The sequence below is a fragment of the Anabrus simplex genome, chromosome 14 (assembly GCF_040414725.1).
Source record: "Anabrus simplex isolate iqAnaSimp1 chromosome 14, ASM4041472v1, whole genome shotgun sequence".
NCBI lineage: Eukaryota > Metazoa > Arthropoda > Insecta > Orthoptera > Tettigoniidae > Anabrus > Anabrus simplex.
In genome coordinates, this window is record NC_090278.1 from 101,020,628 (window position 1) to 101,047,911 (window position 27,284).

At 38.8% G+C, this 27,284-nt stretch overlaps 1 protein-coding gene across 1 annotated transcript in view; it reads left to right on the forward strand.

Moving 5' to 3' along the window:
- LOC136885639 (trichohyalin) overlaps positions 1-27,284 on the forward strand; it is a 193,928-nt gene that overhangs the window by 100,081 nt on the left and 66,563 nt on the right. The window contains exons 10-11 of the mRNA XM_068230311.1: positions 6,120-6,754; positions 6,886-7,087. Coding sequence (XP_068086412.1) covers positions 6,120-6,754; positions 6,886-7,087 — 837 coding nt within the window. The remainder of the gene's footprint in view (positions 1-6,119; positions 6,755-6,885; positions 7,088-27,284) is intronic.

The following is a 27,284-nucleotide window of genomic DNA, read 5'->3' on the forward strand; positions in this document are numbered from 1 at the left end:
GGCAAATTTTCATACTTTTCTTTCTTTTAACCTTCTTCTCAGATTTAAGCCGGGATTTTATAGATTTTCTTTCTGTTAGTAGGCTTTATGTTAAGAGGAAAATTGTCCAGCTTTTAAATGTTAATTCATTGCATCATGTGTGTAAGGAATATGCCGATATTTTTATTGACAAGTGTCTTAATGTGATGATACAATGTTTTTTAAATGAGAAAAAAAGACAAATCTAACCGTAAAAGTTCAGGCAGGAATGCTAAAGCAAAAAAGATCAACTTATTTCACAGCAGTCCATTTCGCATCTTGTTTATATGTCTAATTTCAGTCTTTAAATAATAACCTTTTAAATAATTCTTTATTCATTTATCCAGAATTGCTTTAGCAACTTCGAAGTTAATATCTCAATAATACTCTCTTTCTAGACGTAATTTATTTATCCATTTTCGTATATGCATTCCCATTGATATTTGAATTTAGCGCGACTTTTCAGGTCAAGTCACTAGGAGCGCCACCGTCGAATTGTCTCCCATTTTAACAAGGCTAAGTCCGTAAGTGTCGCGTATTGTCTCTACTGTATTTGGTCTACCGAGGAAAGTTTATTTTAGGGTCTATACTTCATGATGATTTTATTGGTTTTTGTAAATGTCACTACGTGTTTCAGTAGATGAGATTTTTATATTACGACGTTTCTTTAGTTTTTTCTTTCATGATATAACCGCGCTGAGGAACAATTGTGTCGTGATTTACCAACGTTGAGATATGTGTTGAAAGTTAAAGCCTATTCTGCGAATTTGTGTCATGTAATTTATTTCAGGAACCTACGTTGAATAGGAAGCATTGCTTAAAGTGTAAATTTATCTCGTTATATTTTCCATCAAGTCTTTGAGTGAGTGAGGATTGTGTAAATGCCACATGCTTTTCTTGGTGAGCCCTGGAAAATATGACATGTTTTTGTTTCTTTGAATGTGTATATTTGCCCTTTTTTGTGATTTTATTGTGTGTGGTTTCGACCCACAGTGATCTGTTGTGCTCATGATTGAGGTGTATATATTTGTGCGTAAGATGTTTTACCACTCAGCATGTTTATATTGTACAGTTAGATTAGTTTTTGTCTCCCCTTATTGCGCATTAAATCATTAAGGTTAGGGACCCCCCACTGCAGTGTCAAGTGTGCAGGAAAGGTGCACGTACTCATCTACAGTTCAAAGTGTAAAGCCAGGAGCGTGGTGCAAGCACGCAAGCCCAAGGTGTAAAATTAATGAAACTTCAAGATTAGATTTGATATGTCAGCATACATTGTACATTTGTAATATGTTTTTTTTTATTCTCAAGATAGACTTCATCAAGCTGAAAGAAAAATTCTGAGTCATGTAAAAATTTGGATCATTTGATACTTTTTGCTATTTTTAAAATATTATTCTTGTTTATTTTAATAAACAGATTTTCCTCCAAAACTGACGTCATGCTTCGCCTTGCTTTATTTGTAGTTTTAGTTGACCTCACCGTGTCCATATTAGTTATATGTTCCCCATCAAATCTAGGGTGTATATAATTATAGGACATTTTTTTATATCATAGTTCGAACTGAGCACCCCTGGGATCAGCTGACTAGTCTGGAGGAAATTACTTTGATGGTAGAAATGGGGACAACATCCTGTCGCAGTTGTCTTTATTGATCGGGCAATTTGTCTCACTTCTTTGGGAGTTATGAGTGAAAAATATAACTGGTCTGCTCCATTGTTAGTATTGTCATTGCGCAGAATTTTGTTAATCGTCTGTTCTTTTGTTGTCTCGTCAATGTTAACGGGTCTTATAGTAAAGTATTGGTTTAAATCATCCAGTGGTAGTTTAAAGTCAGCAGTATGTATTTTATTTACACCTACGTCCAATTTCTTAATATCTTTTCCATATTGTTGTCGTGTTCTGGGTTAGCAAAATGTTCTGTGAGTATCTTATTTTAGCATTCCTTACGGCCTGTGTGGTCCTGTTATGAAGGGTCTTGTACAGGTCAAAATCGTTTGGTACTTGGTTAGTTTTAGATTTTCTGAAAGTTTGTCTCTCTGTGATTAAGTTTCGTATTTTCTGAGTCATCCATGGAGCCGCAGGGGCGTGTTATGTGAGCAGTGCGTTTTGGCACGTGTTTATTGAGAAGAGCTAGCAGTTGTTTGTTTATAAGAACTCGACTTTATCATCTATATTATCTAAAATATGGACGTTATGCCAAGGTATGCTTGCACCGTCTTCTAATAGGGCTTTGTCATTTATATTTCTTAGGTCTCGGAATGTAATTAATTTAGGTCTGTACTTGGGGCATATAAGTGAACAAGCTGGGTAGTCTGCCTGTGGGTCAGTACCCTGTCAGGGTTATTCGTCACAATTAAGTCCAGTAATGTATGTGACATGTGTTGCGTTAAGTGGCAAAATAGTCATGTTACAAGATTTAAATATATTGATCAGTTGCTTAGTCTCAGTCATTTTGTTGTTAAGAAAATCGATATTGAGGTCACCTGTTAAGATTTCCAGAGGTTGTAAGTATATCCTCAGTACTTCCCAAACCTTTTCATCAAGCATCTTTTGTTTTCTGTTTACAGAGAGTTTGTGGAGCACAACATGAGAGGATATGAAACTTTATATGACTTTATATCCCTCGCTGATGTCCCTGGTATCCTGTACTGTGCAGATATCAGTTTTCTACCTCTTTAATGCCTTAGCTACTTCACATGATCTTCCAGTCATTCAGGGAGTCAAACTGTATATCTAGAGCTGACTTGTTGAGCCATCATTGCCCTGAAAATCCCAGTAATCCTTGTACACTTGTTGAGTTGATCGAGCCAGGTCAACACGTGTTGCCTGTGAGGAACATCCTAGCCTTTTTCCCTGGTGCTATTCCACATCGGTCGCAAACTTGATCATGACCTGTCTGGTCAGATGTCTGCCTGAGTTGATTGCCAACTCAGTACCTCCCAAACCTTATCCCTTTCAGACCTGAAAGAAAACTGGAGGTGTGAATTTTTGTATGTATGTCAGAAACTGACTAAAATGCTCCTCAATACACATATTGATAGTTTATTTTACAAAATAAAAACTAACATCCGAAAAACAGGACCCACACAATAGTGCGTATCAAAATTCAAAACCTTGTTGTATCACGTACGATGGTGTAGCTTCAAAATTTACGTTCACTAACCAATGTACACACTTCATTGAATATAGTCCGGTATTCAGTAAAGCTTCTAGATTAATATAAACGCAATAAATAAATACTTACTTTTGGCACTACTGCTTCCTGCCATCTCGCCGATCAATTGTATTTTTAAACTCTTCTTCCTTCGCCCTGGCGGTCAAGCGCATACTAAAATCAATTGAAATACACGCCACGTGTCCTGCACAATCACTGCAGTCCGGTGTAGCACCGAAAAAACATCAAATACGGTCAGGGATAACTAAAATACGAACCCGCACAGTTGTGCGTACACGGTCTGAAAGGGTTATCATCAAGCACCATATATTTTGACAATGAACCATAAAGATGTGACACAACCTTGTCACAAATGACTGTCACCGATACAGTTGTCCCAGCAGAGCAATTCCAAGTTCAAAGCCTCAAAGACCACGTGAAGGCCGTGACGAATTTCACAAAGCATGATCAAGGCACCTAGAAGACAATAGTGATGCATAAAGCGACAAGCTTATGAAATATTTGATGTTAAATATAGGTGTACACAATTTCAATGTTTGCTCAACAGATCCTATTTAGAATGTATTATTTTGACCATTGTTGGTCCATATTGACTTTCCTCTGTTAACAACACTGAGTAATTGCTGGTAATGTGCAATTAATTTATGTGTAGTCCTATCCTGAGCATGTACTGCTGCAGTGGTTATTAACCAGCCCGAACGGTTGAGCCAACATTCAATTACAGAATTTTAGATTGCCTGTTGGTTTCTGAAAGGCATTTCATTTCTCTCCTCTGGGGGTTACAGGCTCCCTTGAGGATATATATAATGTATATCATATTATACTTCCTGATCTTGACATTGTGCTCACTTCTCTACGCTTACTTGCTAATGATCTCGTCGAAGCGGATTGTAGGGTCGATGACAGTGAACCATCTGGGGAAAGACATCGTACTTCTTCATTCACCGTGAGGTTGTCGCAGTGGTTTCTTTTTTTTTTTTTCTTTTTTTGCTAGGGGCTTTATGTCGCTCCGACACAGATAGGTCTTATGGCGACGATGGGATAGGAAAGGCCTAGGAGTTGGAAGGAAGCGGCCGTGGCCTTAATTAAGGTACAGCCCCAGCATTTGCCTGGTGTGAAAATGGGAAACTACGGAAAACCATCTTCAGGGCTGCTGATAGTGGGATTCGAACCTACTATCTCCCGGATGCAAGCTCACAGCCGCGCGCCTCAACGCGCACGGCCAACTCGCCCGGTGTTGTCGCAGTTTACAGAGGTTTTTAGCAATCTGTTGTGCCTTTATAGGCGATAGTCATAGAAACTTCGTCATATCTGTAAGTTGTAGACTGCACACTTTCATAGTTAAACAGAATAAAGTTAAATCTTGCTGATTATTGTCACTAAAATGAAGATATGTGAGTATCTGTTCAAATCTATTTTGGCTCCGGAGTATATGGAGATTTCTTGATCCATAGTCAGTTCAGTCCACTTCAAGCTTTTAGGGGTGAAGCAATTTGCTGTTTGCTCTGTCAAAACTTCAAATAAGCCTTGCTACTTGTTCGTCAAATCTTAGGCACTTCCTGCGTGGAACTCTCAAGAAATCACTCCCGTTAAGTTCATCCTCGCCGTGTTTTGAAGGGTCCCTACTCACACTTTCCTCAGAAAGAACTCTCGTTCTTCAAGGTCACTCGGGCTCTGCGGCCAGTGTGGAATACGCCGTCTTAACCGCCACGTGGTTCTTTGATGAGGTTGGAAAACAGACTGCACTGAAAAAACAGGAGATAATAAAACTGCTTTGTCAATACTAATCAAAAAACTATTTAATGTATGTTAATGTATTTAGAGAACATATCATTCACTTCTTCAGCAAAAGTACTTCAAAAAAGTAGACATTCAGCACCAAAATAATTTTAATTTTAATCAAGTCATTGAAATTGTGAAATACTTTTGCTGATGAAGAGAATGATATGTTCTCGAAACATGTACGGTTAATTAACGTATATTAAATAGGTTTTTTATTAGTATTGACAAGGCAGATTCTTTATCTCCGTTTTTTTTAGTGCGGTAACTTGATCGCTACAAGTAGTCAATATGGAGCAATATAGACCAAGTTTATAGATTCAAACAGACAAAGGTAGCATGGAATAAACAAAACCGCCAGCTAGTTTCAGATGTCATGAAATGCACAAGTCTTGAGAACTTGAGTTAAATCGGGACCCATGGGCAACGTTTGGTCAGCAATAACTTGAGATTGAAAGCAGAAACATAGAGATTCCGTTGACGAGACAGTTGAGGCGGTCAAATAAGCACTTAGGAGTTGAGCTGAAACTGAAGAGAGATGGCTACAGATATCTCGGCTACTTAATACACATGTGCATCTTAATCTTAATTGGCAGATTCCAGTTGGCTTGTGGTCGGAGTTGTGCAAATGTTATTTTTTACCTGTTGAGTTGAAATTAAATTGCCTCTTGATATGATACATAGGAATTATATTTTATTTCCACTGATTAATATTAATATGTAATAGCAGAAAATATTCATAACAACTCAAAAAAGGCATTAATCTTTCAAACAGGCACCAAAAGCAAAAATAGACACACACACACAAGATGTTTATCTCAATTTGAGACTTTTCTATATCCACCCAGATGAATAAGGCATTCTGCCTAACTTCCGGGTTCTACTTACAACACTCTCGTTATTTACAGAAGTACCTTGAAAATCCATTTTGTGAGTTCTTACCCATAAGCCGCATTTTAATAAGATATATCCTGTTTGTCATGCAACCGAGGATATGATTGATACAACACATCAATGCTAACATAAGTCATTGTAAATGGTCTGACTGCAAGCTTACATAGGCCTGACTGAGACAAGACAGAATCTTTTCTTCTTTCTGTGTCTCTACTTGATAGTGAAAGATTTCAAACACTTCTCTCATTTTCAGGAATGGAAGCTGAGTGTGAAGACAAGTTGCAGATGTACAAGGACATGATGTCAGGGTCACCGGACTTGGATGCTCTGAGGCGGCAACACGAAGAAGAGATGCGGGCTCTAAGGGACGCTCACGAGCAGAAGCTTAACGACGTGATTCAGGCCAACAATGAGGCCCTCCGAGCGGCGAACCAGCGGCACGACGAAAACGTGCTCCGCATGCAAAATCTGCACGACGAGCTCATGGAAGACCGTGGCGCAGAGTACGAGGAAGAGCTGCGTAACTTGCGTCGACAGCTGGAGGAAGCGTTGCGTGGGGCGCCGGGCCGAACGCTGGACGATCAGGAGGAGCGAGAGCTCCGCAAGAAACATCAGGAGGAACTGGACGCCCTGATCAAGGCACACGAGCAGACACTGGCCGACATGAAGAAGAAACACGAGAAAGAAAAGGAGGAATTGAGAGCCAAACACCAGAAGAGTCTGGAGAACTTGAAAGAAGAGCTGGCGAAGAAGCGCGGAGAGGCGGGTGAGGAGCCCAAAGAAAGAGATGAGGGAGAAATCGTGTGTACTTGTCCGGGAGTGGTGGACGGTCAGGGTCCACAGAACCTCAAGAAGATACTGAAGAAGGTGTTGCACCACGGCATGAACGTGCGTATTTCTTGTTCTTTAAGTTTACAGCCCCATGATTAGAGTGAATGTGATGTTGTGAATTGCCACACTGTAGAGTTGATCGAGATGTACGACTGGACCAAGGAGAACACTTTACACCTATGTTCCAGGTCCTCACCTTCAACGAGCTGTCATTCCTACATCAGCAGACGTGCACCGCCACCAGTAAGATTATTCTGAGGGATGGACCCGGACCGTGCAAGGCCGGTGAAAAGTTGCCCACGACACAGAGCGACCACTTGCAGCTGCTCCGTCAGATAACGGCTCTCGAAAAAGAGATTGCACTCAAAGAGCAAGATGCTACTAAAAGAGGTAAGTGGTCTACAACTCTTTCCCCCAATCGTAGGCTGCTGTTTTCTCTCCAGTAATTTACCATAAGTTTAACTATGTGAATTTACTCCCAAAACCACCACACTCATCATCTGATGATACCAACTTGTCTTGCTGCTTAAACAAACTTATGTCTCCAAAAATAGACAAACTACAAATGTACAATGTTCCCACAATTAAGATAACTCAGTCTTGATAAACATATTTTATAGGGGCCGATGACCTTCGATGTTAGGCCCCTTAAAACAACAACATATTTTATCTATTAAGTACACTGATGCCTTGAATCCTGCTCGCTTCCAGTATTTATTTACAAAGGTTGATCTGGCCCCTCACGTCGCTCCAAGGCTCCTGGTTCACAGATGTAGGAACATTGCAGTCCCTTTGCATTAACTCATAACACCAACGTGGAATGAAGTCGCCTCGCTATATTATCTTCACAGAATGATGAATTCCATGTCGAATCAATGAAAGAATGATTGAGCAATGAAGACTGTTTCATGTACCAGTAGCTCCAGATTACACATCATGCAGAGAACAGCATGTTGCGTCCAGTGTTGCCAACTTAGTGGATTTTCCGCTAAATTTGGCGGAATTAAAAGACTGTTGGCGGAGAAATATACCATTTAGCGGACAGCGGATTTTTTGGCGGAATTCTAGATTTATTATAGCGGAATTTAGCGTTTTATCCATCTTACTTTTTAAAAAAAATTTGTACTCCATTCTGTCTCTGAGCTATTCCGTATTTCTTGTCAAGAGCTAGCAGTCACATGAGGAAAACATGTTATTTGGATTTGGTGTTATGAGATCGTGGTATCATAAATTTGTAACGCGTGGGAAATGGGTACTTATCTCTTAGTTGACGAATGACGATAGATAATGAGCCTGTGAGAGAGAAGCATTTATATTTATGCCATGAAGGAAGACCGTTTAATGAACTGGCCTGTTCTGTATGTGGCCCTTGAGGTAGGGGATTCACCTAGTTTGCACCCGGCAGTAAAACGCCTACAAGTTTTAGCTCATCGGCTCGCCGGCAGGGGGTTAATCCCAGTGGAATTCACAGATCAGGTGAGTACAGACATTTACGATTATTATTATTATTATTATTATTATTATTATTATTATTATTATTATTATTATTATTATTATATATATATATTGCGAATGAGCCCATTAGGACTACGCAAAGTACTTAGAGACAGGCATTTGCCTTTCTTTGTGCCCACACTTCCTTCATTCGTTTGCTGTGTGCTTCTTTTCTCTCTTGAGACCATGTTGTTCCGGTCTTCTTCTTTGGTTTTTCCTCTTGGTCAACTTGCCACTTATGAACTTTGGTTCTGAAGATAACCCGGCTTTGGATGTCTTCAGGTGTAATTCCTGCCAGTTTGAGATCTGTTTTAATTTCGCCAATCCATTTTATTGTGTCCGTTTTAGCTTTACTTCGGTTTTCATAAAATTCAACTATTTGCTTGGTAAGTCTATCTGGGTTCATCCTTTTTATATGTCCAAAGAATCTTAATCTGCGTTTTCTGATGTCGCTGTGAATGTTAGAAAATTGTTTGATTTCCTGTTTCCCTCTAAGGCGGTACTGTTCATCTACGAGTTTTGGGCCTAAAATTTTTCTAATGATCTTGCGTTCCTTTTTCTGAATATTTTCTAGATCAGTTTTCCTGTTCAAAATTAGTGTCTCTGATCCATAGAGGCATTCTGGTTTTATAACTGTATTATAGTGTCTTAGTTTAGCATGCTTGGAGAGACACTTTTTGTTATAGATATTTTGGGTGAGTCTATACGCAGTTTCCATTTTTTGGCATCTAACTTCATTGGCTTTTGTTTCCATTCCATTCTCCTGAATTATTTCACCGAGATATTTGAATTGCTGGACCCGTTTTATTTTGCCATATTTTGTCTCCATGAATTTAGGGGCTTCTTTGCTGCAGGTCATGTATTCAGTTTTTTCAAACGATATTTGGAGGCCGACTTTTTCCGCTGTTTCTTTCAGGAGTTCGATCTGGTTTATGGCTGTTGAAACGTCATGAGTTAAGATTGCCAGATCGTCCGCAAATGCCAGGCAGTCTACTGCTAATTTGCCCCTACCAAGAGTGATTGGTTGGTCAATCTTGAGGGCAGACTTCTGTTTGCGCCATTCCTGTATTACCTTTTCAAGGACGCAGTTGAAGAGTAGTGGAGAGAGCCCATCTCCCTGTCTTACTCCTGTTTTGATCGGAAAAGGGTCTGAGATTTCCCCCATGAATTTAACCTTACATTTTGTGTCTGTCAATGTCTCTTTTACAATTGCGAGTGTTTTCCGGTCTAGACCCTGTTCTTTTAATATCTGAAACAGTGATTGACGATCAACTGAATCATAGGCCTTTTTGAAATCAACAAAAGTACAAACTACATTATTATTATTATTATTATTATTATTATTATTATTATTATTATTATTATTATTATTATTATTGCCCATTATTTGAGATCGGATTTCTTGGCAGAATTTTAGCGGATTTTTAGTAGTATTTAGCGGATCTTGAAAATGTAAGTTGGCAATACTGGTTGCGTCTTCCACAAAATGAACACACAGATAAAGAACGTAATGAATACTATCGCACGCTCGCTGCTCCATGTGGCTGTAGTGTCTCCAAAAGTTGATCCGTAGCAATCCTCTCCCTGACACATCTTCAAGCGTCTCTCAGCCAGCGCAACCTCGTTCAGAAACAAAGCCTTTGCATTGGCTATCGTGTGGCCGATACGAAAATGAGTGCTCGTCTTCTTCCACATTGATGAATTTTAATCTTCAGCCCACACTTCTCGACTGTACCCCATGTTTTCAAGACACTTGTTGCAACACTTTCAACCGACTTCGTCACTGTTTCCCGTTGGGCAGTCTTGAGCAACCTTCTCTGCTGTACCATATGTCCAGATTCTTACAAATATAATGACATACATGTTCGATATTCCATAACTACAAATTATTATGTTCTGACATCTTAACTTAACAAAATCACTTATATTACAAATTAGTTTATGAAAATCTCCCAACCTGAAATCGGGGAATTGTACTTTTTTCGGTTACAGGGTGTTGTACTGTTTAACCTGGGAGAGGTAATGCGGGGTGCTGACAGACCCCTACAGTGATATCTGTGTTTGGTTGGCTATTCTGCTAATACTTGGTCTGCCTTCATTCAAGTGTTCTCTTAACAAGTTCCTACATGCATCTCAAGTGTTCTTTGCCTTGGAGAAGGAAAACAGCCAGTTAATGTGAACCCCCACGTCACCATTTGTGGAACTTTTAATTTACTGAAGACTAGGCAATTCTGTTGAAAGCGATTACTATATATGTTAACGAACCACATGAAAAATGTTTTCGAACTTTCCACTGATCCTGGACAACACATTACAAGTTAACCTGAATGAATCTTACACCGAAACAGAATTGCAATAAAAACTTCAATGATGGTGAACGGTGTTGTTGGGTATTTTTGTTGTATCTGTTTTTTGACCTGCCAATGAAGTACTTTACACAATACCGCAGTTTCATTTTCTGTTAAAACCTTGCTTACTGTTTATTTATTTAATAAAATTTGGTTTTGTTTCATTCCAGTATTGCAAAAGACAAGAAACTGATGGGGGTCCGGGGACACCCCACGTTACTACTGACATTACGAAAGTTACTCTCCAGTTAAAGAAATTATTACCTTTGTGATAGGCGGAATCGGCGAATGTGTCTATTGTCTGTATGAATGTAAATGCTGCAGAAGTTACAAATCCTTATAACATCCTTTGTTAATATTCTGTCAACAAACCTACCAATATTTAAATAAAAGTTATTTCTTCTTTCTCTCAACCCAAAATCAAAACAGAGTAAAACCTAACCTGCAACACATAATCTACCAAATGCCTACGGAAGTACCCAGCGTAAAATTTAAATAAATATCACTAATCTCACCTACTATAAATAAATTCTAAACACCAATGTTTATAGAACTAAATGGATATATATATTTCTCTCTCTCTCTCTCTCTCACACACACACACACACACAATATAAACTAAATTTCAATAAGTATTAACTAAATTAGGAGAGAAGCAACAAAGTCCTTGGGTCACGATACTCAGCGATGTGTGTAAATTTAAACAATGGCTTGGCATGAAATGTATGCCATTTTAGTGCTAAAGAACCCCATGGCTTCCATAATCAATAATTTCCTTCTAAAGAGTACAAATCGGTAGATTCGTTGGTTCAAAGTGATGACACAGACCACTACCCCGTGACTTCCTCTGAAAGTAGGAGTACTTGTGATATTGCAGAACCTCGACCTAATGGTGAATTATGAGTGAATGGCCTCATTATACCTTCAAAACATCTGTTTGAATTGAGAAGACTTCACTATTCTGTATTTTGTGTGTGTCTCTTTGTAGTGGGATTATGAAGGAATTTTGAACACACATGAATAGAACAACTAACTTTGTTCTTTAACTCACATATTGCCTGTTACATGTATGTTTTGGAGAGTGTGTTTCTTTTAAAAACAATTGTGCTAAATCCCAAAATCCACACCAGCAAAGCCATGGATGCAGCTAGTTTTGATGTCATTACATCTACAATGTATGGAATTTAAAGACATTAAGAACCAATTTAATTTGTACTCTTTATTAACAATATTGACTTACTTAATTCCTCATGGAACATACAGCATCAACAAAGCATCTCCATCTGGTCCAGGTCTTGCCTTCTTCCTTGTGAACAGATCTTGGGTCTCCCCCTGCGGGTTCCAGTCCTTCGTTCCCCTTCCTCAGTGTATGCCTGATCCATCTCCATTTCTGCCGTTCTACTCCAGAATTCATGATTGGAGATTACTTCCGGCTAGTAGATGTTCAGAATCCTTCACAAACAGCTGTTAACGAATATGTCTGCAACTTCGATATAATTAGTCCAGTCACTTTCCAAGTCTCAGACCCATATAATAGAACAGACTTGACATTAGTTCGGAAGATGCAGAGTTATGTCCTGATAGATATTCTTTTGTTCTAATACTAATACTATTAACTATTACTATTAACTAATACTATTAACATCTCGATTACAGATAACTTCCACTTCATACAACACAACTTCCAACAACACGCTAGAATTCCAGTGCACATCGGCATGAATATGGCGTGCCACTACGGCTCCTCTTCGCAGACAGAATGAAGAGATGTCTCGTTCCAGCTACATTGCTCTGACTCTATAGTTACCGTATACATTCTAATCTCTCCACTGCAGTTCATAGCATAAACAACTCCATTCGATTTCACTAACCAGCAACAAAAAACAGTAACTTCGTCCCGAGGTCCTTCATACTTTCATTCACGAAATAATATCAATTCAAGTCTCACTGGCATCTCACACCGATGTTTTCACACATCATTCCAAGCTACAAGAATTCAACTAAGAAAAAGCAAAGAATTCAACCCGCAACATATTCCCAGTAATACAATTATCTACAAATAACTGCAATCATTGTTGCCATTCAAATGCACCGTTTACTCAATGACACCCATTGAGTCTCCATCCACGCTGACCAGTTCACCGTACTGAACCCAGTGCTTCAACCAGACAACTTTCTGTTTGATGCCTATAGAACCTCATTTGGCTATGGAATATTTTCCCTGCTCCCTGTGATTATAAACTAAGATTAAACCACTCTGCATATTTCTGATATATCAATGCTACAATCATTTTCCAACGATTAAAAAAACGGGACGCACTTGGTACTAGACTTTTTTTTTTTTATATCCTTGCTCACCAAGCTGCTCTCTTGTAAATATGTATATAAACTGTAAATTCTCAACTGTTCAATTGGATAATGTAAATTTACTGTATAGGTACCAACCATTGACAGTAATTTTTGTTACAAACATTGACGCCAAGCAGTATACCCTTTCCCCCTGACTGTTATACTGTAAATAATTTTATAAACTTTATAATTTCCTATGAGTGCATCAATTATTCTTCAGAGCACCACTGCTGAACTCTGCTATAATTACCCAGTAATTTTAAGCATTGGTGCCGACTTTTATTCTTTAAACTTATATTGTTTAACCATCACCATTGTACAAGAGTTTCTCGTACTTAATTTTCCCATTGTAATGTGTATTAATTTGTGCATGTTAAATACTAATCAGGTACCTGATTTTTGCCTTGAGGAGGTAATTTGACTGATGATGCCTTCAGTGAAGGGCGAAACATGTCTCAAGCGGAATTAATAATAAATTCCTAAATGTAAAATTTATATGTATTGAATAGGTGACAAAATAAACAATTTAGCATCCTACATTCAGTACTTCAATACGGACAACAATGATTTTTATCACGTGCAATGAGCATACTAGTCGAAAGGGAACATTGTTGTCAATCAGTGGGTAGCCAGGTGGGTGTTGAAATTCCCTTCGACTTCTGAGATGTTAACTTATGTTGAGAGCTTTAGAGCAACTGGCAGTCGCCGAGCTCTTACTCCGCGTGACTCTACATGTGAAATCACGCTACATTTCCTGAATGAGATCGACAGTTTGTGCTGGCACTCCCTAATGCTTCACTTCCTTCCACATGGCTTCTCTGCTGATTGAGTCAAAAGCTTTCTCAAAGTCAACGAACACTGTGTAGAAGCGAGATGACCAATCCTCAAGGTGTTTATTTGGTCGACGCATGAGCAATTTGAATGAAAGCCTGCCTGTTCTCGTCGGAGCCTTAAGTTGACATATTCTTTAATTCTGTTCAGCAGAATCCTTGTGAAGACTTTGCTAGTGATTGTGAGAAGCATAATGCCCCTCCAGTTGTTACAATTAAACATATCCCCCTTTTTTGGCAGTTTCACCAACAACCCACATTTCCAGTCTGCCGACATTACTCCAGTATTTATTTAGCGTATGATGAATACAATATTATTTACAATATATACAACTACCATCTCAAGCTCGTAACTAAAGTTCCATGTCAAAATTTAATAGCCAGAGAAGAGCTTCGTTTGAGACACAGTTTAAGTCCTCAATAGAGCCTCTGTAACTACGCAAAGGACACTCAAATGCAAGGTGTTCCACTGTCTGTTCCCCTTGTCCGCAGTCACATTGCGGTGATGTCTTCCATCCCCATTTGAAGAGAGTGGCTCCACATCTACCTTGGCCGGTCCTAATTCGATTTAGCATCCTCCACTGCCGTCTGGGAAGAGAAAAACCATCTGGGCACTTGCATGGGTTCTCAATGATGTGGTGATGTGGTAATGCGGATTGCTGTTGCCATTGTTCTTTCCAGGCGTCCGATACATTAAAGGAGGTGTCCTGTAAATTCATTGCAGTACGCGAAGAAGGGTGTCTGGATTTCAGTCGTTTAGCTGGGGAAGCTGCTATGTCAGAATGAATAGGAAGGTGAGGATTGTTTTCAATTTTCTTCCACAAGTTAAGCAGTGACTGTGATCTTCTTAGGGATGGAGGTGGTATGTGGCTTAGGGTGGGAAGCCAGTGTGTGTTAGTTGGTCGGATGCATCCTGTAATGATACGCATTGCTTGGTTCAGCTGGGTGTCTACTAATCCAGTGTGAGCACTGTTAAGCCAGGTAGAGCAGCAATATTCAGCGACGGAATAAGAGAGTGCAAGAGCAGTGGATCTCAGGACTTGGGCATTAGCACCCCAGGATGTACCTGCCAGCTTTTGGAGGATGTTATTTCTGGTCTTGATCTTGGCTGACACATTATAGAGGTGATTCTTGTAGGTCAAGGACCTGTCCAGGGTGACTCCCAGGTATTTTGGGTTACTGCAATACTGTAGATTCTCTCCTTTGAATGGTATGGTATGGTTGGTTTGTACCCAGCACTTCTATTCCGCAAATGGAAGGTAGACACAACAGTTTTCTTGGGGTTTGGTCGAAGGTGGTTGTGATAAAAGTAACTGTCTAGAATCTTTAAGTCTGATGTAAGCGTCGACTCAGACTCATCGAAGCGTTGATGTTGGGCAACCAATGCGATGTCATCTGCGTAGATGAATTTTCTGGATTTAGTTACAGGAAGGTCATGTGTGTACAGGTTGAATAGAAGAGGGGCCAATACAGAGCCCTGAGGGAGTCCGCCATTTATCTTATGTACTTTACTTCTGGAGTCTTCGGAAAAAATCTGGAAGTACCTATTACTCAGCATGTTACTGAGTAATGTGGAGAGTTTCAGACAAGGGATGATGCTGATAAATTTGAGAAGGAGCTTATCTTGCCACACGGTGTCATATGCAGCTGTCAGATCTAAGAAGACGGCCGTGCTTACCATTTTGTTCTCAAATCCATTTTCAATATGGGTAACTAGTGCTAAAACCTGTTCTTCACATCCTCGTCCAGGTCTAAATCCAGCTTGCTCGACTGGAATATGCTGGTTTATTGTCGCAAAAATCCTGTTATATATCAGCCTTTCCATAAGCTTCATTGTAACACTGAGTAGTGCTATTGGCCGGTAACTCTCAACTTTTGTTGGGTCCTTAGATGTTTTCAATACAGCTATTATTTTTGTTTTCTTGAAGACTGAAGGTAGGTTACCTGTCTCTAGTATGTTTGTGAAGAAGTTAGTAAGCCATTTAGCAGCAGCTGGTCCAAGATGAAGAAGGAACTCTGGATATATACCATCAGCGCCTGCCGCTTTGCCAGGTTTTAGACTTTCTAAGGCCTGCTTAGTTTCTTGTAGTTGAAATGGGGCAGAGAATTCAGAGGATCGTTGAGCCGAATGTTTCTTTTCCTTCAGGAGGTGCTTTACGTGCCTTCTATGATGCTTTTCAACTGAGACCTTTGAGGTACAGATCATATGCTTGGCCATGTCGTCTAGACTGATGCTTGTTTTCGGTCTAATTTTGCTATTTGGTGTGTCCAATTTCCTGATCAGGCTCCAAGCTTCTCTGCTGGAGTGAGTGAAGTCTAGGGACTCTACTGTTTCTTGCCAAATTCTCTTCCTATTTTCATCTAGGGATTGTAACAGTTCCGAAGCTGTATCTGGGTCACCATTGGCCTCAAATTCTTTGAAGAGCCTTTCACTCTCCTCGTTCCAGCCGGGGATGTATTGTTTACGATATCCTCTTGGGATACATCGTTTTGCTGCACTTTTAACCACACCGATGAATCTGCTGTAGTTACTATGAATAGGTCTTATCCATCGCAGGTTGGAGTCAATCTGTTTAGAAAATTCTTCCCAATTGGCTTTTTTAAAATTCCATCTCTTTTTCGGGCAGGAGTGAACGATGGGCACAAGCAATCCAGACTGGATAATTATTGGTCTGTGCTGACTGTGAGGAAATGCACTGTGCGTCGTATGTTGCTGAGTGGGTGTTGTGACTGCGTTACAAAACAGAGATCCGGGGTGTATTCTTTGTTCCATCGTGCAGAAGGGAAGGAAGCCTTATCCTTGGCATCATAGATAAGCTTAAGGTTTTCAGTTTCCATCCAGTCAGTGAGCTTTTCCCCATTACTGTCATTCTCTTTGTATCCCCATAGTGTGTGATGGCTGTTGAAGTCGCCTGCAATTATACTTGGATTTTGCAGAGATGGAATTGGTGGAGACGGCCAGGGAGTTCCAGGAGGTTTATATACGTTAACTACTGTCAAATCACAACCTTTGATTGAGGTAGTAAATATTTCATTATCTGAGAAGGATGGCAAGACTTGATAGTGGGTAATATCACTCCTCACATAGGTGGCAATCCCATACTTTGCGTGATTAACTGCGGACACTAATTTAAATCCTGGAATTCTCCCTCTGGATTGCAGCTGGAGATCATTTTCCGTGTGGGTTTCTTGAAGCAGGATGATATGAGTCTGGTGTTCTTTGAGAATCTTTGCTAGGTGTTCACACTTTGCTCTGCTAATGCCCTCGATGTTAAGCTGGCATATTTTCATTGAAGGGCCAATGTTACGAACTTGAGGGCCCTGAGAAGGGCCTCTAGGTATGATTCTTCTCCATTTTCCTTGACCGAGAGGTCGTATACGACAGTTCGGTCTCATCTTATTCTGATGTTGCTCACTTAGCACCACCCGGGGGACATGTGTAGGGTAATTTAAGGTTAAACCTACGGACATGAGCAACAGTGGTCCCCCATTACTCCAATCTGCTGTAGTTACTATGAGACAGACCATCTGTCCAGTTCCTTTGATCCCTCCTCACACTTCTCTTTACTTCCCTATCCTTTGCAGCATATTTTGATTGCAGTTCTGCCTTTCTTGCTCATGTCTTACATTCGTTCATTGACTCCTTTATCTCTCTCCTCTATCTAATGATTTCCCATGTCTGTTTGGTCATCCAATCTTTTTTGCTCCTATCCTTAAAACCCAGGGTATTTTCACTTACTTCCGTAAAGACATTTAATCTTCACCCATTTTTCCTGAACAGTTTCATCCTCCACCTCAGTGAGTGCTTGGAATCGATTCTTTAGTTCTGTCCTGAACACTTCCTTCCCTTTACTGTCATCCTTCAGCTTTCCAACTGCTGCTTCCTTATCTGTTCTGTCCTCCATTTCTGTGCCAGGATCTTCATCCTAAAGGTAGCCACAACAAGATGATGATCACTAGAGATGTCTGCACCTCTCTTATTCCTCACATCCAACAGTGAACGCCTCCACCTTCGTCCAATTGCCACATAATCTATCTGATTCTCTGTCCAATGATCCGGTGATACCCAGGTCATTTTATGGCGATCTTTATGTGGAAAATTCTATACCACCAATAATCAGATCATGGCTGGCACAGAAGTCCACAAGTAGGTGTTCATTTTCATTTTGTTCTCCGAGGCCATGCCTTCCCACGATATGCTCAAGTCCTTCATTATCCTGGCCCACTTTTGCCCATTCAAATCTTCTGCAACTATAATAACATTCTTCCTCTTCTGTTTCTTAATCGTGCTATTTAGTTGCATATAAAATGAGTCTTTGTCTTCTTCCGTTGCTGTCTCATTGGGTGCATATACTATCATCACAACATTTCTGATATTGGTCTTGAAACGTGCCACGTCAACACTGGATACCACTCCATAAGGCTCCTCATCTCCTGCAGGTCTTCTAGAATATATAAATGTAGCTCCATCATGGGTGGTCAGTTCCCCAAACTCACTCCACCTCACTTAATCCTAAGATGTTTAGGCTGTTGTATCCACAGTGACACACACAAAATGCTGTCAACTTGTATACATGGATTTATTTACAATTATTTACAAATTAAATGTACATAACGCAAATTCATAACAAAACACTTCACTGCGTAAACATCAACAAGCCACCATTTCTAACGACTGCCTATCCCGAAGTATCTTACATGGAGACTGCAACCACTGCATATCGACTACCAACTTTACTGAACCAGTTCACATACTTCAAACACGACGCAGAACAACTCCTGTTAAACCATGACTCTTACTAAACAATAACTCGACTCTACCATCAAGATCGCCTCGTTAAATAGGTGCCTGGCCAGGCTTCTAGAAAGATACGTTACAAAAATACCTTCTCGTAAATTCTCGAGTGCCTAACAACATGGTTATTATGTACAGAATATTCTGCCATCATCTCATCTGATCTAGAGTCATTCTGGATGTTGCAGTGTGTTACACAATTCTGTAGTGGATTACAAATCATATATACAGGTAATAATAAATTATATACAGGTTCTTACATGAATTGAACTCATATAAATGTCTATATACAGTGCACATTTCATGACATAATCTCACAAACTCTGCCATCATTCGACTACATAAAAAAAAATAATAATAATAATAATAATAATAATAATAACAACAACAACAACAACAACAACAACAATAATAATAATAATAGTCTAAACATCAACACAGTTCAGAAAACTGGGAAGTTAAAACAATTAACAGACATGTTAGATAACTTAAACATCCAAATTTTAGTACTTCAGGAAACCAGATACACGGATGAAAATCATTTTGACTCACGAAATTATAGAATTTACAAAGGCAAGCCAGCAATTTCCCTTCATATGAGACCAGAGAGCATTATAGAAACAAACCTGGACTGGGACACAGTGTTGGAGGAGGAGTGGTGGAAAGACCGAATAAAGTGGAGAGGAACCATATTTTGCCCCTAGCCGGCTACAGCTGGAAAAAGGGAAATGATGATGAAGAGACCATTACAATTCGGCACAGGATTCGCTGTAAGAAGAAACATTGTAAACTCAGTACTTTACTTCTTCGCCTTCTGAAAGAATTTCAACACTATCCATTAAATCAGGAAACAAAGCTTGTACATGCGCATGCACCCACGAATAACTACAATCAAAAAGATCCACAAATGGTGGAAGACTTCTGGAAACTGCTAGAAGAAACTACAACCACAATACCAAATCATCACATAAAAATTCTATTAGGAGATTTCAATGCCCAAATTGGTAGAGAAAAGAAATTCAGGACCATTGTAGGACTATACCCAGCGCACAATAGAACTAATAAAAATGGAGAATGATTAATTGATTTTTGCAAAAGTTTTGATTTCAAATTAATGTCAACACAATTCCGGACATTTCCACACAAGAAAACAACGTGGAGATCCCCAAATTTTCACTTGGGAGAATTTCAACTAGATCATGTGGCTATTTCCAAGAAAAATCAAAAAGAAATTATGAATATTAAAGTTAAAATAGGGATCATTGACTCTGACCACCATCTATCCTTAATCAAGGTCAAATTTCAACCAAACAGGTCCAAATCCAGAACAACAAAAATCTGCGTGTTGATCCGGAATTTCTTAAACAGAACTCTAGTACTTTCCTTGAAAGTATTCCTACTCACAATCCTTCGAACTGGTTAGAACTCAAAGACATACTTTTGAAGGCTTCTCGAAATGCTGGCACACCACCCAGGAAACGCAAACATAGGTGGTGGAATGAAACCTGCGACAAGGCCATAAACTTTAGAACTAAAGCCTGGCAGAATTGGAATTCTCATAAAACTGAACAAACCTAGCAGGAATTCTATATAAGTAATAATAATAATAACGTAAACGTTTCCACCTTTTCAATACTACAATATATTCACAAAATTACAAATTATACGGTACTAGTTTCGACCCATCTAGGGGTCATCATCAGCCGTATTGGAGCAAAGATCATTTGTGGCGAAATCCTAAGACAATGTTATTTTAAAGAATAACAAGTGAAATGAGATGTTATGGTAATAGTTAATAATACAAGGAATATACATACTAAGGTTTTTAACAAAGAATAAAGTATAAATGGGGTGTTGTAAAAATTATAATCATGGAAATCAGTAAGTTCTTGTATTGAAATGAAATATGGCTTAGGAAGAGGGCTTAAGGTGGGGCTGAAGGGTGCGGGAGAAAGTGTAATTGTCTTGGAAAAGTACCTTTGATTAAATTTAGGATTGAGTTTAGGTTGGCTGCATTATTGTTTCTGAGGAAAGTGATAAATAGATCGAAGAGTATGTTGGGTTTCTCTGAGATTTCATTGAGATTGTGACTGGCATTAAAGTATTGGTCTAGGTGTATGTAGTAATTTTCCATTATGTTCAGTAAAGGGCCCTTGTTTGCTAATACGAGGATGTCCATGTCTTGTTCAATATTGGTGAAATTATGGTTATAATCTTGCATGTGTTGGCCGATGGCTGAAAACTTGTTGTATTTTATTGCGTTAGTGTGCTCGTGGTATCTGATAATGAAGTTTCTCCCGGTTTGCCCGATGTAGGTTTTTTTACAGGTGGTACATTTGATCCTATAAACTCCTGATTTTAAAAAACTGCTGGTCTTGTTGATGTGTGAAGTATTGTATAAAACGTTCATGTTCTTATTGTTGGTTTTGAAGGCTATTTTAACGCCTTGTTTCTTAAAGATGTTGGTTAACTTGTAGATATCATTGTTGAACGTGAAGGTGGAAAATGTTAGAGGTTTGGTTATTTCTTTTTTGAGGGTAGTTTTTGGGCGATGTTTGTGTTTATTGATTATCCTTTCTATAAAATGATTGCTGAAGCCGTTGAATTTTGCAATTCCGCGGATTGTGTTGAGTTCGTTTTTTAGATCTTTATTGGACATAGGTATGCTGAAGGCTCGGTGAACTAGGCTGTTGTATGTGGCTCGTTTGTGGGACTGGGGGTGCACTGAATCTTGGCGAATGGTGGAGGCTGTTTGAGTGGGTTTTCTGAAAATTTTATAACTGAAAGAATCTGAGTTTCTAGTGATGGTTAAATCTAGAAAGTTGATTTTTTGATTTGATTCGGATTCTAGTGTGAATTTGATATGAGGATCAATATTGTTGAGTCTTAAGAGGGTGGTGGGTGCGTTAATTGATTTCTCATTCATGATTACAAAGACATCGTCGACATATCTGGCCCAAAAGAGAATGTTTTCGAATTCGTTGTCAATTTTGGTGTATTCGAGGAAGTCCAGGTATATTTCTGCTAAGATACCTGTTCCGGTGACCCCATTGCCAAACCATTTTGTTGATATATGACATTGTCAAAAGTGAAGAAGTTATTGTCGATGATAAGTTTTAATATTGTGATAAAGTCTTGTATCTCTAGTTTGCTTAAGTGGCTGTTTTTGTTTAAATTGTTTATAATTATCGGAATTAATTTTGATACTTGTATGCTTGGGTACATGTTTACAATATCGAAAGAGTGGATGGAGTGATCCGGTTGCAAATTGAACTTGTTTAGTTTTTCTACTAGCTCAGATGTGTTTTTAATAGACTTTTTGGATAAGAATTGATAATTTTTTCTTAAGAAACATTGGATGAATTGTGATATTCTGTATAAGGGGCTCGGTCTATAGTTGATAATTGGCCGGATGGGAATTCCGGTTTTGTGAATTTTGGGAAGAGCTTTAGCAGTGGGGAGTCCTGGACTTCCTCGAATACACCAAAATTGACAACGAATTCTAAAACATTCTCTTTTGGGCCAGATATGTCGACAATGTCTTTGTAAACATGAATGAGAAATCAATTAACGCACCCACCACCCTCTTAAGACTCAACAATATTGACCCTCATATCAAATTCACACTAGAATCCGAATCAAATCAAAAAATCAACTTTCTAGATTTAACCATCACTAGAAACTCAGATTCTTTCAGTTATAAAATTTTCAGAAAACCCACTCAAACAGCCTCCACCATTCGCCAAGATTCAGTGCACCCCCAGTCCCACAAACGAGCTACATACAACAGCCTAGTTCACCGAGCCTTCAGCATACCTATGTCCAATAAAGATCTAAAAAACGAACTCAACACAATCCGCGGAATTGCAAAATTCAACAGCTTCAGCAATCATTTTATAGAAAGGATAATCAATAAACACAAACATCGTCCTAAAACTACCCTCAAAAAAGAAATAACCAAACCTCTAACATTTTCCACCTTCACGTTCAACAATGATATCTACAAGTTAACCAACATCTTTAAGAAACAAGGCGTTAAAATAGCCTTCAAAACCAACAATAAGAACATGAATGTTTTATACAATACTTCACACATCAACAAGACCAGCAGTTTTTTTAAAATCAGGAGTTTATAGGATCAAATGTACCACCTGTAAAAAAACCTACATCGGGCAAACCGGGAGAAACTTCATTATCAGATACCACGAGCACACTAACGCAATAAAATACAACAAGTTTTCAGCCATCGGCCAACACATGCAAGATTATAACCATAATTTCACCAATATTGAACAAGACATGGACATCCTCGTATTAGCAAACAAGGGCCCTTTACTGAACATAATGGAAAATTACTACATACACCTAGACCAATACTTTAATGCCAGTCACAATCTCAATGAAATCTCAGAGAAACCCAACATACTCTTCGATCTATTTATCACTTTCCTCAGAAACAATAATGCAGCCAACCTAAACTCAATCCTAAATTTAATCAAAGGTACTTTTCCAAGACAATTACACTTTCTCCCGCACCCTTCAGCCCCACCTTAAGCCCTCTTCCTAAGCCATATTTCATTTCAATACAAGAACTTACTGATTTCCATGATTATAATTTTTACAACACCCCATTTATACTTTATTCTTTGTTAAAAACCTTAGTATGTATATTCCTTGTATTATTAACTATTACCATAACATCTCATTTCACTTGTTATTCTTTAAAATAACATTGTCTTAGGATTTCGCCACAAATGATCTTTGCTCCAATACGGCTGATGATGACCCCTAGATGGGTCGAAACTAGTACCGTATAATTTGTAATTTTGTGAATATATTGTAGTATTGAAAAGGTGGAAACGTTTACGTTATTATTATTACTTATATATTATTCTCAGTTCAATACGGACCAAAAACATGAAATTCATAACCATCAATGGCAGGAATTCACCAAAATACAGAAACAAACATAAAAAATTATCAAGTCTGAAAAACGCAAATACGAACACTACAGATTGGCAGAAATTGAACAAGATTTTACAAAAAATAATACACGAAACTTCTACAAAACTTTCAGAGAAGAATTATCAAATTATCAGGCATCTGGTCTTTGCTTCAAATGCTCAGATGGGACATTGGAAACGAATAATCAAGAGAACTGCAAACTTCTAGCAGTATATATCCAGGATCTTTTAAACTGTGAATCCCCTAAAGAACAACTCACCTTTGAAAAACCCTTATCTAATCAAGATTCAGAACCCTTAACACTGGAAGAAGTCAAAGAAATAATCCATGGACTCAAAAATAACAAAACCCCGGGGGAAGATGGTATAATTGCCGAAATGCTGAAGATAGGAGGTGACAGCGTACTCCGGAAAATCCACTTGATTCTTGAGAACATCTGGATCACTGAAGAAATCCCGGAAGATTGGAAATGTGCGCTAATCCATCCACTACACAAGAAAGGGGATAAAACGAACATCAATAATTATAGAGGAATTAGCTTGATACCAGTTGCTTACAAAATTTTTTCCAAAGCCCTGCTCACTAGACTTGAGAAACAAACAGACCATCTAATTGGTGAATACCAGGCAGGTTTCTGAAAAGGAAGATCTTGTACAGAACAAATCCTTAATCTCAAAACTATCCTCCAAATGCGCAATACCAGACAAACAGTCATTGCTTTTGTAGATTGCAGAAAAGCATATGACTCTATAGATCGTTAAACACTTTTCAGTATTCTAGAAGAATTTCAAGTGGATTAAAAAACATGAGAATTAATCAAACAAACATTAACTGGCACTACTTCGAAAGTTAAATTCCTAGGCAAAATATCTGAGCCTTTTCCTGTTAACACCGGAGTCCGTCAAGGGGATGGTTTATCGCCGTTACTGTTTAACTTGGTACTTGAGAAAGTAATCAGGACCTGGGAAAAGGAAACTAAAGGAATAACCCTTGGAAGACTACGTAAAGACAGAATTCACGTGCATTGTCTGGCCTTTGCTGATGAGATAGCAATCCTTTCCAATAATAGGCATGAAGCAATTCATTCCACTGAAAAACTACATGAAATTGCCATTAAAACGGGACTTCAAATTTCATATGAGAAAACTCGGTACATGGAAGGAGCCTCACGATACTTAGATGGACAACCTATGATAACTAAATTCGGCAAAATTGTTCAAGTGAACCATTTAAATATTTGGGAGAAGTTATTCAGCCCTCTGGTTTAAACTGCGAAGCCAATAAAGAAAGAATTTCCAAATTACAGAAAGCATACGGGATCACTTGGAACAGGTATAATAAAAATCAATATATCGGAATGCAAAACTTAAGACACTATAATACAGTGATAAAACCTGAAGCGTTATATGCCTCAGAAACCGTAATCATTTGTGGCGGAACTTTAACCAAAGACATTGAGAAACAAGAAAGGAAAATTTTACGAAAAATTTTTGGCCCAGTTTGTATAGATGGAATATGGAGAAAAAAATCATCCCAGGAGATACATTGTCATTCTGAAAATATTTCTCACACTTTTCGGAAAAGACGATTGAAATTTTATGGACACATAATCAGAATGAACACTAACAGGCTAACTAAAAGAATTCACAACCTGGCCCTTTCGTCTAAAACCAAGAACAGCTGGCTTCGTGAAATTGAAACAGATCTCTAGGAAATCAACATCTCAGAAGACATTGTACAGAGCAGATGTAAATTCAGAACCGAAATCGACAAACACCACTTTGAAGACAAACCCAACACCAGAGCTACTATAACTTGGACAGATGAACGAAGGAAGAAGCTCAGCAAGAGGATGAAGAGATTTTGGGAGGAAAAGAAGGCCAACACATCAGCTAAGCAAGTTCAACCGTGCTCCTGAGTAGGGCATAACGATGTAAAAAAAAATTATTATTAATAATAATAATAATAATAGTAATAATAATAATAACAATATGCTTGAGATTCAGAATGTTATAAAGTACTGAAGGGAGTTGTCGATTCGGATCACTATCTTACTCAAATCAAGGTTAGGTTCCAACCAAACAGATCCAGACCTAAAGGCAACCGATTTCCACGAGTGGATCCGGACTGTCTGAGGAAGAACGCCGACGTTTTCGTATGTGGCATACATGATTAAGATCCTAAGGTATGGCCAGACATTCGCAACACATTACAGTCATCAGCAATGAAATTCGGACAGCCACCCAGGAAACGTAAACACAGATGGTGGAATACAACCTGTGATGAAGCAGGTATTAATGGCAATTAATGTGTCACCGCTGCACATCAGGCAACAGGTAGCTGACCTGAGTTTCCTCCACGAGATCTTAAATGGACATTACCGCTCGGAACATCTTGTCTCACTCTTCTCTCTCCGCGTTCCTTCCCGCTCCACCAAAACCAAAGACCTTCTCCACATTCCCCACACTCAGCACTCAATACTTCAACGATCTTTCCTAATCCGCCTCCCAACACTCTCTAACAATATTAATAGGAGACAATAGCTTGATATAGCATCAAATAAAAGTGTATTCGAGAGGTGTGTAAATAGTATCTTAAAGATAAGTTGATGTGAAGGGATTATACCGCCATCTTGACCCACGACGACTTGGCTATGAACATGGATATTCTCATGGTTTTCGATTTGGATAGTTGTTAGTAGGACATGTACCTGATCTTGTTATATTTTGTTATGTTTGTTATATTTTATTATGAAAGTTTACGTTTGTTAAATAGTCTGTTGACAGTGCAAGTGAAATTTGCTCAGTGTAGCTGTATCTTGTGCTTCGTGAATGAATAAATAAATAAATAAATCAATGACAGAATCAAAGCATGGAATCAATGGAATGGACATAGAACGGTTGACAGATGGCAGAATTTCCTTAAGACTAAAAAAACTTACCTCAAAAACAATCTGCCGCGAAAAACGTACATAAGAGAAGAACAGACTCGCAGAGATAGAACAGGATTTCCAGATAAACAACACTCGGAGTTTCTAAAAGACATTTCGTGAGGACTTATCAGGGTACAAACCACCAACGTTAAGTTTTCGTCGACCTAACGGATCACTAAAGACAAGCAGTAAAGAGAACAGCAAGATTCTGGCCGACTATGCCAAAATCTACTGAACTGCGATCCACCAATTGAAAGACTACAGTTTGAAAAACCTCCACCAAACCCAGACTCACAGCCCCCAACAACTCAAAAAATAAAAGAGATAATCCAATCGCTCAAAAATAATAAAGCCCTTGGGAACGATGGCATAACTGCAGAGATGTTGAAAATAGGAGATGACCTCATCAGAAGAATTCATATCTCTTAACAGAAATATGGGAGACCATGATGATTCTGAAGGACTGGAAGAGTGCCATTATCCATCCGTTACATATGATAGGTGATCCAGCGGACCCCAACAACTACAGAGGCATATCCCTTTTACCAGTTATATACAAGGTTCTATCTAAAGCGCTATTCAACAGAGTAGAACAACAAACAGATCATTTGATTGGTGAATACCAAGCAGGCTTCAGAAAAGGTAGATCGTGTTATGAGCAAATTTGGAGTCTGAAGACGATATTAAGGACACGCCGCAGTACCACCGCATTTGTCACCTTTGTGGACTTTAAGAAGGCGTATGACTCTATCGACAGACAAAGTGTTGTGGACATCCTACGAGAGCTCAGTGTGGACAAGAAGACCACAGAATTAATCCGCTAAACTCTCACAGACACAACATCTCAAGTGAAGTTTCTAGGTGAACAATCAGA